Source organism: Macaca nemestrina, chromosome 2, assembly GCF_043159975.1.
Source record: "Macaca nemestrina isolate mMacNem1 chromosome 2, mMacNem.hap1, whole genome shotgun sequence".
Taxonomy (NCBI): Eukaryota; Metazoa; Chordata; class Mammalia; order Primates; family Cercopithecidae; genus Macaca; species Macaca nemestrina.
In genome coordinates, this window is record NC_092126.1 from 162,128,482 (window position 1) to 162,142,554 (window position 14,073).

Below are 14,073 nucleotides of genomic sequence, written 5' to 3' on the forward strand. Positions count from 1 at the left end.
AGTATCACAGTCTTCATTATTGTAGTTTGTTGTTAGTCTTGAAGTCAAATATTAATAGTATAAGTCCTCCAACTTTGTTCTTCTTTTCAAGATTGCTTTGATTATTCCAGGTCCTTTCCACATAAGTTATACAATCAGCTTCTGAAATTCTTCTTTTTAAAAAAAGACAGATGAGATTTTGAATGGGTATTGTGTGGAATCTATTGATCAATTTAAGGAGAATTGACATCTTTACTAAACTTTTAAATCTACGAATATAGTGTGTACTTACATTTATTCAGATCTTTAATTTCTTTCAGCAGTGTTTTTTAGTTTTCATTGGAGAAACTGTGCACATTATAACATTTATTCTGAAGTAGTTAATATTTTTGATATTATTATAGATGGAATTATTTTTATTTCATTTTCCAATGTATGCTAATATGTAAGTATACAACTGAATTTTATTAAGCTTATATTCTGTGACCTTGATAAACAAATTAATTTTATTGGTTTTAGTCTCTTTTTGTAGATTCTCTAGGATTTTCTATGTAAGCAATCATGTCATCTGAAAATAAAGACAAATTTCATTTCTTTCTAATTTTTATGCCTCCAGTACACTGTTTAATAGAAGTGGTGAGACTTGACCTTCTTGGATTGTTTCTAATCTAAGCAGAAAGTGTTCCATAATTTGCCATTGGCTGTGATACTAGTTTTAGGTTTTTAAGGAATTTCCTCTATCAGATCATCCTCAATCTTGTAGAGGAAATTTTCTTAGTTTTTTTGCTATTTCTTAATTTTTTCTTAATTTTTTTAAAATAAACTTTCTTTCTTTCTTTTTTTTATATTTCTAGGCTATGTGGTTCTTCTATGAGTAATAACAAATGTCAAGTTGTAGCAAACCTCCTAAAATTTTTTCTATTTATTTATTTATTTTTTTGAGATGGAGTTTCACTGTTGCCCAGGCTGGAGTGCAGTGGTGTGATCTCAGCTCACTGCGACCTCCATCTCCTAGGTTCAAGCAATTCTCCTGCCTCAGCCTCTCAAGTAGTTGGGACTACAGGTGCCCACCACCACACCCGGCTAATTTTTGTTATTTTTAGTAGAGACGGGGTTTTGCCGTGTTGGCCAGGCTGGTCTGAAACTCCTAACCATACCTCTTAACCATTGGTGATCTACCTGCCTTGGCCTCCCATTACAGGCGTGAGCCACTGCGCCTGACCAGTTTTGTTTTTGTTTTTGTTTTTGTTTTTTTTTAAATTTTATTTCTTTCTTTCTTTTGAGACAGAATCACTCCATCGCCCAGGCTGGAGTGTAGTGGTGCGATGATAGCTCACTGCAGCGTCAACCTCCTGGGCTTAAGTGATCCTCCCACCTCAGCCTCCTAAGTAGCTGGGACTACAGGCACATGCCACCATGCCCAGCTATTTGTGTGTGTGTGTTTGTTTATTTATTGGTGGAAATGGAATTTCGTCATGTTGCCGAGGCTGGTCTAGAACTTCTGGACTCAAGCAGTCCTCCTCCCTTGGCCTCCCAAAATGCTAGAATTATAGGCATAAGCCACCACACCCAACCCCAATATATTTGTTGAAAAAAATCTGCATATAAGTGAACTCATGTAGTTCAAACACATGTTCAAGAGTCAACTGTATTATCCTTTTTCTATATTACTGAATTTGATTTGCTAATATTTTGTGAAGGATTTTTGTATTCATATTTATGGAGGATATTAGTCTATGGTTTTCTTGTTTTATAATATCTTTATCAGGTTTTGGTATTAAGGGTATGGCAGCCTCATAATATGTTCCCTTTTCTATTTTCTGTATTTCCTTTCTTTCTATTTTATGAGAGTTTGTATGTGATTGGTATTATTTCAGTTTTTGAAAATAATTTTTTAAATACTTTTTTTAAAAAGAATTTACCGCTAGGTGCAGTGGCTTGCGCCTGTAATCCCAGCACTTTGGGAGGCCAAGGTGGGCGGATCACCTGAGGTCAGGAGTTCAAGACCAGCCTGGCCAACATGGTGAAACCCCATCTCTACTAAAAATACAAAAAAAATTAGCTGGGCATGGTGGCAGATGCCTGTAATCCCATCTCCTCGGGAAGCTGAGGCAGGAGAATCGCTTGAGCCCGGGAGGCGGAGGTTGTAGTGAGCCGAGATCGCGCCATTGCACTCCAACCTGGGGGACAAGAGCAAAACTCCGTCTCAAAAAAAAAAAAAAAAAAAAGGAATTTACCAATGAAACCATCTGAGTCTGGAGTTTTCGGAAGGTTTCTGATAATGAATTGAATTTCCTTTACAGATATAAGGCTAATAATAAGTTATTGTTTTTTTTTCACTCTGTGCCAGTTTTGGTTTGTTTGGGCTTTTTTTTTTTTTTTTTTTTTTTTTTCCTGGGGTTTTGTCCATTTCATTGAAGATGTTCTGTTTTTGTCATAATGTTGGTTACAGTATTTACTTTTTATCCTTTTAATGCCTGTAAGCTCTGATCCCTGCTGTTGTTAATTTGTGCTTCATTTTCTTTATCAGTCTACCTAGAATTTATTCAACTTTTTTCCCCAATCTTTTCAAAGAGCCACTTTTGGCCTTGTTAATTTTCTCTGTTGCTGATTATTTTCATTTTCATTGATTTCTACTCTTTAGTGTTTCTTTCTACTTGGATTTACTTTGCTCTTCTTTTTATAGCTTCTTAAGGTGAAACTTTTTATCAAAGATTTCAGGTCTTCTTTTCTCATATGAACATTTAAAGTTAACACAGTTCCCTCTAAGCACAGCTTGTTATGTTGTGGTTTTTTAATCATTTCAGTTTTTGAAGATTTTTCTGAGTTTCTCTGTGGTTTTTTCATTGACCATGGATTGTTTAGAAGTGTGTTCTAAATAAACATGTTGTTGTAGAATATCCAGCTATTTGGTTTTATTTCTATATATCTTACTGATTTCTAATATAATTTCATTATGATCAGAGAATATGTTTTATATGACTTCAATCCTTTGAAATTTATTGAGACCTATTTTATGATGCAGCATATGGTGTCTTGGTGAACATACTTTGTATACTTGTAAATAGTGTGTATTCTGTAGTAATTGGATTTAATGTTCTACAAATAGCACTTAGATCATAGTATTGTTCAGGTTATATTTGTCTTTGATTTTTGTCTGGTTATTGAAACATTTGCTGAGAGGGGGTTGAAATCTCCAACTACGACTGTGGAATTGTCTGTTTCTCCTTTTAATGTAGTCATTTTTTGCCTCTTGGTAATTGGAATCTCTGTTATTAGTACATACACATTTATCTTTCAGATAAAATGTTCCTTTTTTCACTTACAAAATGTTACTCTATCTCTAGTAATACTTCTTTATTTGCATTTCTCTGTATCTGGCATTAATAAAAGTATTCAGTGTTATGTTTATTGCTTGAATGGTATATTCTTTTCTGTCCTTTTACTTTTAACTTATGTCTTTCTTTAAAGTGAATGTCTTGAAGGCAACATATAGTTGGGTTATACTTTTTAATTTCTTCTCTTCTTTGTAATTGGAGTGCTTAGTCCTTTTAATGTAATTATTGATGTGATTGGATTTAGGTCTACCATTTTGCTTTCTGTTTTTTTCCCTCTGTTTTCCCTTCTTTTTTCCTGCCTTCTATTTGATAATTAGAAGTTTCTTGAATTTAATTTTCATTTATTGATTGACAACTTTTTCTTTTAAACAGCTCTATTAAAGTTATACTTAACATACAGTAATGTGTACACGTTTAAAGTATACAGTTTAAAGAGGGTTTTGTTTGTTTGTTCATTTGTTTTTTGAAACAGGGTCTTGTACTCTCACCCAGGCTGGAGTGCAGTCACGTGATCAGAGCTCACTACAGCCTTAACTTCCTGGGCTCAAGCAATCCTCTCACCTCAGCCTTCTGAATAGCTGGGACTATAGGCATGTGCCACCATGTCTGGCCAATTTTTTTTTTTTTTTTTTTTTTTTTTTGGAGAGACAAGGTCTCACTGTGTTGCCCAGGCTGGCCTCAAACTAACTCCTGGGCTCAAGTGATCCTCCTGCTTTTGTCTCCCAAAGTGTTGGGATTACAGGTGTTTAAGCCACAGCACCCAGCACAATTGGATAACATGTAAAACCATCACTACTATCAAGAAAATGAACATATTCATCATCTCTAGAAGTTTTCTCATGTCCTCTTTTAATCTTTTCCCTCACATCTTTCCCTACTAGACAAACACTGATCTGCTTTCTGTCATTACAGATTTTTTTAAAATTTTATATAAGTTGTATATATACTTTTTTGTTGGCTTATTGTACTCAGCATACTTGAGATTCATCCTAATGTCTGTTTAGTAATAATTCATTCCACTGTATTGTTGAGTATGTTGTAAACAGCACAATTTGTGTACCATTGACTCATTGATGGATAATTTGGGTTGTGGACAGTTTTTGGCTAATACATATAAAGCATTTACGTTTATGTTTTAAGGAGATTAAAATAAGAAAATAAATCTTAACTACCATTGCAGTTACCATTTCTGGTACTTTTCATTCTTTGGTGGTAGATCAGAGATTGCCAATCCTTTTATGTATAGTAAATATTTTAGGCTTTGTGGGTCAGATAGTCTTTGTTGCACGTACTCAACTCTGCCATTGTACAGCAAGAATAGACATAGAGCGAAGGGAAACAAATGGTTGTGGTTATGTTCCAATAAAACTTTATTTATGCGGACCTCCAAAGTTTGCCAAACCCTGGCTCCATATTTCCATCTGGTGTCATTTTTCTTCTCTCTGACAGACTTTTTTTTTTATAATGGAGACAGGTTTTCACTTTGTCGCCCAGGCCGGAGTGCAGTGGCATGATCATGGCTTACTGCAGCCTCATCCTCCTGGGCTCAAGTGATTCTTCCACATTGGCCTCCAGAGTAACTGCGACTACAGGCATGCACCATGATACCCAGATAACTTTTTTTTTTTTTTTACTTTTAGTAGAGATGAGGTCTTGCTAAGTTACCTAGGATGGCTGGTTTTAACCTCCTGAGCTCAAATGATCCTGCCTTGGCCTCCCAAAGTGCTGGGATTACAGGTATGAGCTACTGGACCTGGCTCTGAAGGACTTCTTTTAATTTTTGTGTATGCGTGCACATGGATGTATGTGCAAGTCTGCTGGTCATGGTTTTTTTGTTTGTTTGTTTGTTTGTTTGTTTGTTTTTGAGACGGAGTCTTGCTTTGTTACCAGGCTGGAGTGCAGTGGCGCAATCTCGGCTCACTGCAGCCTCCGCCTCCCGGGTTCAAGTGATTCTCCTGCCTCAGCCTCCCGAGTAGCTTGGATTACAGGCACCAGCCACCATGCTTGGCTAATTTTGTATTTTTAGTAGAGATGGGGTTTTGCCATGTTGGCCAGGCTAGTCTCGAACTCTGGTCTCAAGCAATCCACCCCCCTCAGCCTCCCAAAGTGCTGGGATTACAGGTATGAACCACTGCATCTGGCCCTTGCATTTTGTTTTTGATAAGAAATCTGTCATGCTTCTCTCTTTCTGTTTTTTCCTGCCTGCTTTTAGGATTTTACCACTGTTTTTGAGCACTTGAATTATGATGTGCCTTGACATAGCATGTTTCTTGTGATTGGGGTTCATTGAGCTTTTTCAATCTCTGTGTTTATAGTTTTGGAAGATTTTCTGCCATGAATTAGTCAAATTAGTCAAAACCTGGAATCTCTGCCTCCCAGGTTCAAGTGATTCTCCTTTGTTTCTATCTTTGTTTTGTTAACATATTTTGGAGCTTTTTTATGGGATTCAGTTAAATTCTTTGAAAAAAACTTGGTCCTTTCAGATCTTGCTGCTTTGATTTGTTAGGAGGGTTCGAATCAGTGCTCAGTCATTCCTTACTCCTGAGGCAAGACCTTGCTGAGTATCCTACTCAATGCCCTGAGAAGTGTTTTTTCACAGTTGGCTATATAACTGACACTCTTCCAGGTTTTGTGTGAGCACCAGGTGCTATTCTTTAATCTCTTCAGATAGGTAGGGGTAGTTCAGGTAGCCTTGGATGCTTTCCTCACATTCATGTGCTGCTCTGTACTTCACTGAACACTTGTTCAGTCCCTTTGCAGATCTGCAGAGTTTTCTCCGCATGTGACTTTTTCCCATCTGGTATTCTGTTCTGTGAACTGCAGCTATCTTGCTCTTTCTGGACTGTCAGCTCTGTCTCATGAACTTAGGGAGTCTACCAGGCTCAGCCTATGTTCCCCCTTCTTGGATCATAAGCTGAAAACTCTCTTAAGTCATGAAGCTTGGTCAGCTTTAGGGATCACTTTATTTGTTTTCTGCCTCTTTCAGAGATAATTATCCTTTGTTGCTTGATATGCAGTATTCTGAAAATGATTATTTTATTATTTTGTCTGGTTTTGGTTATTGCTATTTCAGGTAGGAGGTTAAATCCGTTCCATGTTACTCAGTCTTTAGCAGAAGCAAAACTCCTCTATTGGGTATTGAGCTATATCTTTTTATGAAAGTTTTTTAAGTGGTTGCTCTAGGAAGTACAACATATATCCTTTTCAGTCTTCTTAGAGTTAATACTGTACTACTTCACTTAAAAGGTAGAATCTTTATAATCATATACCCTTACCCTATTCCTTATGCCACAGTTGTTGTATGTATTATATTAACAAAAGTGATAAGCCTCAGCACACAATTTTAATATTTGTGCTTAAAACGGTTATATAGATTTGAAAGACATTAAGGGGAAAATATTGACCTTAACATTTATCCACATATTTACCATTTGTAATGCCCTTTCCTCTCTGATGATCAGATATCTATTTGATACCATTTTCTTCAGCCTCTACAACAACCCATAATATTATAGTATAGGTCTGTCTGTGAAAAATTTTTCTTAGTTTTTTCCTTGTCTAAAAATGTCTTTATTTTACTTTTACTCTTGAATGATATTTGTTACTGGATATTATAATTCTGGATTGACAATTTTTCTTTCAGAACTTTTTTTTTTTTTGAGACAGAGTTTCGTTTTTGTCACCCAGGCTGGAGTGCAATGGCACGATCTCGGCTTACCGCTACCTGTGCCTCCTGGGTTCAAGCGATTCTCCTGCCTCAGTCTCCCGAGTAGCTGAGATTACAGGCATGAGTAACCACGCCTGGCTAATTTTGTACTTTAGCAGAGACAGAGTTTCTCCATGTTGGTCAAGCTGGTCTTGAACTCTCGACCTCAGGTGATCCACCCGCCTCGGCCTCCCAAAGTGCTGGAATTATAGGTGTGAGCCACTGCATCCAGCCTTATAGGCGTGAGCTACCACATCCAGCCTTTCTTTCAGTACTTTAAAGAAGGTGTTTCCCTCTTCTGGCCTATATTTTTTCCCTAAAAATTGGTCAGTATTCATTCAAATTGTTGTTCCTCTGTATGTAAAGTATCATTTGCCTATGGAGATTTTAGACTTTCCTTTTATCCTTGTCTGTGATGTACTTAGTTATAGTTTTCTTTGTCATTCTCTTGCTTGCTTTTGTTGAGTTTCTTACATATATAACCTTATATTTGAGAAATTTTTGACCATTTCTTTTTTTGTTTGTTTGTTTAGCTAGTTTTTATTTATTTTTATTTATTTTTATTTTTTATTATTATTATACTTTAAGTTCTAGGGTACATGTGCATAACGTGCAGGTTTGTTACATATGTATGCTTGTGCCATGTTGCTGTGCTGCACCCATCAACTCATCAGCACCCATCAACTCATCATTTACATCAGGTATAACTCCCAATGCAATCCCTCCCCCCTCCCCCCTCCCCATGATAGGCTCCAGTGTGTGATGTTCCCCTTCCCGAGTCCAAGTGATCTCATTGTTCAGTTCCCACCTATGAGTGAGAACATGCGGTGTTTGGTTTTCTGTTCTTGTGATAGTTTGCTAAGAATGATGGTTTCCAGCTGCATCCATGTCCCTACAAAGGACACAAACTCATCCTTTTTGATGGCTGCATAGTATTCCATGGTGTATATGTGCCACATTTTCTTAATCCAGTCTGTCACTGATGGACATTTGGGTTGATTCCAAGTCTTTGCTATTGTGAATAGTGCCGCAATAAACATACGTGTGCATGTGTCTTTATAGCAGCATGATTTATAATCCTTTGGGTATATCCCCAGTAATGGGATGGCTGGGTCATATGGTACATCTAGTTCTAGATCCTTGAGGAATCGCCATACTGTTTTCCATAATGGTTGAACTAGTTTACAATCCCACCAACAGTGTAAAAGTGTTCCTATTTCTCCACATCCTCTCCAGCACCTGTTGTTTCCTGACTTTTTAATGATTGCCATTCTAACTGGTGTGAGATGGTATCTCATTGTGGTTTTGATTTGCATTTCTCTGATGGCCAGTGATGATGAGCATTTTTTCATGTGTCTGTTGGCTGTATGAATGTCTTCTTTTGAGAAATGTCTGTTCATATCCTTTGCCCACTTTTTGATGGGGTTGTTTGTTTTTTTCTTGTAAATTTGTTTGAGTTCTTTGTAGGTTCTGGATATTAGCCCTTTGTCAGATGAGTAGATTGCAAAAATTTTCTCCCATTCTGTAGGTTGCCTGTTCACTCTGATGGTAGTTTCTTTTGCTGTGCAGAAGCTCTTTAGTTTAATGAGATCCCATTTGTCAATTTTGGCTTTTGCTGCTGTTGCTTTTGGTGTTTTATACATGAAGTCTTTGCCCATGCCTATGTCCTGAATGGTACTACCTAGGTTTTCCTCTAGGGTTTTTATGGTATTAGGTCTAACATTTAAGTCTCTAATCCATCTTGAATTAATTTTCGTATAAGGAGTAAGGAAAGGATCCAGTTTCAGCTTTCTACTTATGGCTAGCCAATTTTCCCAGCACCATTTATTAAATAGGGAATCCTTTCCCCATTTCTTGTTTTTGTCAGGTTTGTCAAAGATCAGATGGCTGTAGATGTGTGGTATTATTTCTGAGGACTCTGTTCTGTTCCATTGGTCTATATCTCTGTTTCTTAAAATATTTTTTCTTCCTATTCTGCCCCTCGTCTCTTCTGGTACTCCAATTACACATATATTGAACCTTTTAATATTGTCCCACGTGTCCCTGTATTCATTTTTTTTTTTTTATTCTTCCGTCTTCAGGTTGGATAATTTCTGTTGATTTATTATCTTCAAGTTCACCAAGACTTTCTTCTGTTGTCTATATTCTATTAAGCCTATCGAAATTTTCATTTCAGGTATTATGTTTATTAGTTATAGAATTTCAAACTGGTTCATTGTTACATTTTCTTTGTTCGTACTAAGATTTCCTTTCTTCTTATTCATTATGAGCATATTCATTTATGTCCTAAGCATAGATAAAATAGCTTCTTTATTAAAATTCTTGTTTGCTACTTACAAAATCTGCATCGTTTTATAGCTAGAATCTGTTGATTACATTCTTTTCCTTGAGAATGGGTCACACTTTCCTGTTTCTTTATGTGTGAATGGTTTTGTTTTGAATTCCAGATGTTGTGTTTTGTTCTCAAGATTCTATTTTATTATTTCTAAAATTTTAGTTACTTTTTATCAGACAGTAAGTTGGACTCAAACCCCAAACTCTGGCCTATGACAGAGAGGCATCAAAACTCCGTTCAGTTATTTTTGCCTTAGCTGGGCTGCTTTAAGTCAGTTCAACAAATACATAGTGCCACTGTTCAGCCGGCAATTTCAGCTAAGTTTATACACAGAATTCAGGGCTCCTCCTTCCTAACTCTTTTTCTTCTCTCTGATCTCCCTCCTCACTTCCTAGCAGCTATGTTTGTCCCAAACTCTTTCTTCTCATTCTTCAAGCCAGAAATATCTGTGGCTATTCTATTAAGAGTTTTACTTGCCCTGTGTACTGCAAACTGGGAACTTCCCTCAAAATAAAAGCCATAAAAACCCTAAATTCATCCCTTGCTATTTATTTTAAACATCGGATGAAGATTTTGGGGTCAAGTATGCTGTGAAGACCCTCATGGCTTAAAAATTCTACAATTGTATGAAAATTGTATAGAATAATACCCATGGAGAATAAAAAAAATATGTAAAGACATAAAACTAAAGATGTGGCATAATTAGATATATGCCTATCCTTAGGACCAAAAATTCTGGATGTATAAATTAAGGCAAGGGAATTTTTATTATACTTGGAAAAAAATTATAAATATTCTTCCTTTCTTAAGAGGTACATATTCCTTTGCCTCTATTCCTCTTTGTGGAACCTCTCCTCATGTTCATTCTCCTTCAGGAGAGAGACCATGTTACTTGGTGGCATTAATCTAATCTTTTAATATTATTTGTTTGTGAACCTGAAAATGTTCTTTCTTATGCTATAGACTTGGAATTTCTATCTTTGTATTCCAGGCTTCAATCTTAAATTTAAAAGCCAATGAACTTGATATTTGTGTGAAATATTTTATTTCTTTTTCTAAATCTTTAGATAAAACACTTTTCTTCAAAGATTACCTAGGCAGATAAGTAGATGTTATTTTTAAAGTATTTTCATGGCTGGAGAACTTTTAGAAGACAAAAATGCTAGAGGCTATCTGGGCATTAGTGTGAGAATTTTCTACTGGAGAATCATTAATTTGTTGTCTTTCTACAATTTAGGCAGTCACTGAGGAGAATATTGCTTCTTTGCAGAAGAGAGTGGTAGAACTAGAGAATGAAAAGGGAGCCTTGCTCCTTAGTTCTATAGAGCTGGAGGAGCTGAAAGCTGAGAATGGTATGTATAAAAGAAAACCATAATTCTCTGTCTTCTTATCCCACAAGTACCTCTACTTTTATCATTATTTATGTGTAACATGTAGAATTCTCTGATTCCATGATAATAAAGATTTAGATAATAGAGCTGGTAACTATGAAAGATAAAATTAATACACATTAAACAATTAGAGCATAGTATCAGTGTTTACATAACATTTTGCATTATGGACTATACATGCTGCAGGATTTCTTTGTAACTCATAATCATTTTGGAATGGTCATTGTATCCTATAGGAAGTATGGCTTGAACAGGACCTTAGTAAGATGATTTTTAAAATAGGTAAAATGAAGAAAGAAAGGACATTCTGGTAGTAAATTTGTGGGATGAGGTAACAGAGATCAGTATAAAGGTTTAAAGGTAGAAACTATGTTGTGAGTGAGTGGTTTATGCTTGTGCTGTACCCTACTTAGAATCCTGCTCCTTTCCTTTAGTCTGGATGATTCTTACTCATCTCTCAGGCCTTGACTAGTATATTATCTTTTTCAGGAATTTGGTACTGATCCCCAAAAGTTGGGTTAAATGATTTTTTGTGTGCTTCCATAGTATCCTTTTATACTTTTAACATTGTATTAAAATGATCTGTTTATATGTTTGTCTTTTTTACTATAAGCTCTTAAAGTTTATAAGCTCTTCAAGGGCAGGGGCCATTTTTTTTTTCTATCTTTGCTTTACCCAAAACAAGTATACTACCTGGCAAATAATGGATACTGAATAAAGTTTTGTTGGATTGAACTGAACTTAGCATTTTATCCTATTGGATTGTGTGTGAACAGTTAGTGAGAATGAAGATGTGTCTCCTTCCACTTATCATAAGCTTCATGTAGACTTTATGGATTTAGTAGCGTATCATTAATGCTTTGTTGATCTAATTCATCTTGGATTAACTGAGTACTACACTTTATCATTTAGGAGTGAGAATGAATAGCAAGTAAAGGTTGTAAAACTTTTATTAAACTCTATAGAGCTAGTATTTCTAACGTAACCATTTTACAGTTTTCCACTTAGATCTAAATGGAAGCTTATACACTTGTATCAGATGATTCCCATTATTTCTAATAAGTAAAGAACACCACAAATTCAGCTCATTATTTAACCCATTCAGAGCACTTCTTTGAGACCTTATCCATGATGCTTATTTTGCAGTTTTGCAAACAATCTGTATCCTGTCCATGTGGTTTCACATGGTTTGGAGGTATTATATGGGTTCCATTCCTTTGCTCTTTCCTGCAGGGATCACTGACCTTAAGGTTTTCTATATTGGTTTTTGTGTCTGGCCTCACAGATTACTTTTACCTTGTATGTCATGTTCTTTTCAACTCACCTTTTGCACTGACATTTCTACCACTGTACCTCTTTTTCAAGTAATCTTGTGAAGTGTCTGAACATATTATATAGTGTCTTGAATTCACTTGTCTCATCTATGGTGCCTTTCCTATGTGCCAGGCACTATTGTCGTTCCTGGGGATATAGCTATGATCATATTGGAGGGGAAGAAAGACTGCAAACCTGTTTATACACATAAGAAAGTTTCAGAGAATGATAAGTATTAGGCTAAAAATAAAACAGGGTATTTCAAGTATGCCTTGGAGAAGAGGAACGCAGAATTGGAGTAGTGAGAGTAGGCCTTTCCGAGGACTTTAAACCTGAATGATGAAAAGGGGACAGCCATGCAAAGAGGCTAAGCAAAGAGCATTCCAGGCAGAGAAAAAAGCAGTACAAATGTCCTCAGGTATGAATGAACTTGATAAGTTTGCAGAAGAGAAAACAGGCCAGTGTTTTTGGAGCAGAGTGAACAAAAAGGGTGCAATACAAGAAGAGGAGGTTGCAGAATTAGTAGGGTCAAAGCATAAGGGTTCCTGTAGGTCACATTAAGACATTTGGATACAGTATAAAAAATATATATATATGTATTTTTCCTTTGGTATATCTGTTTTATCTTCTCAGAAAGAATATAAGCTTCTTGAGGATATTGATATCGATGCTCAATATATACACATTGTAACAGAACTTGGGTTAAAACTCCAAAGACTTGGATTCTAATCCCAGCTCCCTGAACTAGCTGCATAATCTTTCGGGTCATGTCATTTCTTTGTTTCCTTGTATGATCATTGAGGAGATAGGATAGCTCCCTTTTCGTGCTAAAATTTGATATCTTTATGAACATTGAAGAACACTGTAAGTGCTATATTAATGCCAAATATATATTACAAACATGGTAGGATTATAGATAAATTATGTATATTGTCCTAGAAGTTCTGGATTATGCCACAGAAATAGCTGCTGCTCTATGTCCTGCACCCTGGCATCCTTCTCCTTTCAAACCTTCCACTATTTAGTATACTTCATTCAGTATCATTATCATCACCTAGTACTGTTCTATCTTATATCTCATGTAATCATATCCTCTTGCCACTTCTTTATTTTAATGAGGCTTTTTCCTCTCCCAAACTATTTTATTTTGTAAAAAAATTATTTCATGCATTTCAGATAGCTTCACATGCAATCCTGTTTGTTCATACACTCCATATATATCTTCTAAAGATATTTATTTTGTGACTTTCAGAAAAACTATCTTCTCAGATTACTCTTCTGGAGGCTCAGAATAGAATTGGGGAAGCAGATAGAGAAGTCAGTGAGGTAAGTGATATGTTCTTAATATAATCAGAACATGAACTAGATTAAGAGAAGGTAGCTTCATATGAAAACACGTCTATAATTTTCTAGTGTTGTCAGAGAAGTACATTACCTATACTGTAAGACCTATTAAAGAGATTCATAATGGTTATTATATCTCATTTATTGTTACTTGTTTCTGAATATTAGAATTCATTGTCCTAAAGCAACACAAATATAGTAGCTACTGATTTGGGATTTGATAACCCATTTTTTTAATACTGGGTTATCGTCTGTCTCAACTTCTTTGTTCATCTCAGAAGAGTTTCTCAGTGAAGAGATGAGATAAGATTGGCACAGTTTTACTAAGATTAAATAAAAAGAGATCTTTAGAGAATGATCCTTTTTATAATCTGAAAATTACTATAAGTGTATGGTTGCTTAGTATCATTCTGTTGATTTAAGATTATTGTTAGCTGTGTTGTGTTTAGTTAGCTATGTTCTTCTAATCAGTAAGTCACTGATAGAATCATACATGCCCTTGAGGAATAATGTGGCTTCCTAACAAAAGGATCTGCTTACTTTTTTTTTTTTTTTTAATAGGAGTTTTATTCTGAAGAAAAAAAAAAGCTTCTCATGTAAGAAATCTCCAGAAAATGAATTCCAGGTTTCCTTAGGTCTTATGAATAGGGCTTGACTTCAGTGCAG

At 35.7% G+C, this 14,073-nt stretch overlaps 1 protein-coding gene across 11 annotated transcripts in view; it reads left to right on the forward strand.

Moving 5' to 3' along the window:
* The window catches only part of LOC105470301 (golgin B1), a 90,391-nt gene that overhangs the window by 38,194 nt on the left and 38,124 nt on the right, over positions 1-14,073 (forward strand). For all 11 annotated transcript variants that reach the window (XM_011722142.3, XM_011722141.3, XM_011722146.3 and 8 more), the window contains 2 exons: positions 10,596-10,710; positions 13,316-13,389. In XM_011722142.3, coding sequence (XP_011720444.2) covers positions 10,596-10,710; positions 13,316-13,389 — 189 coding nt within the window. The remainder of the gene's footprint in view (positions 1-10,595; positions 10,711-13,315; positions 13,390-14,073) is intronic.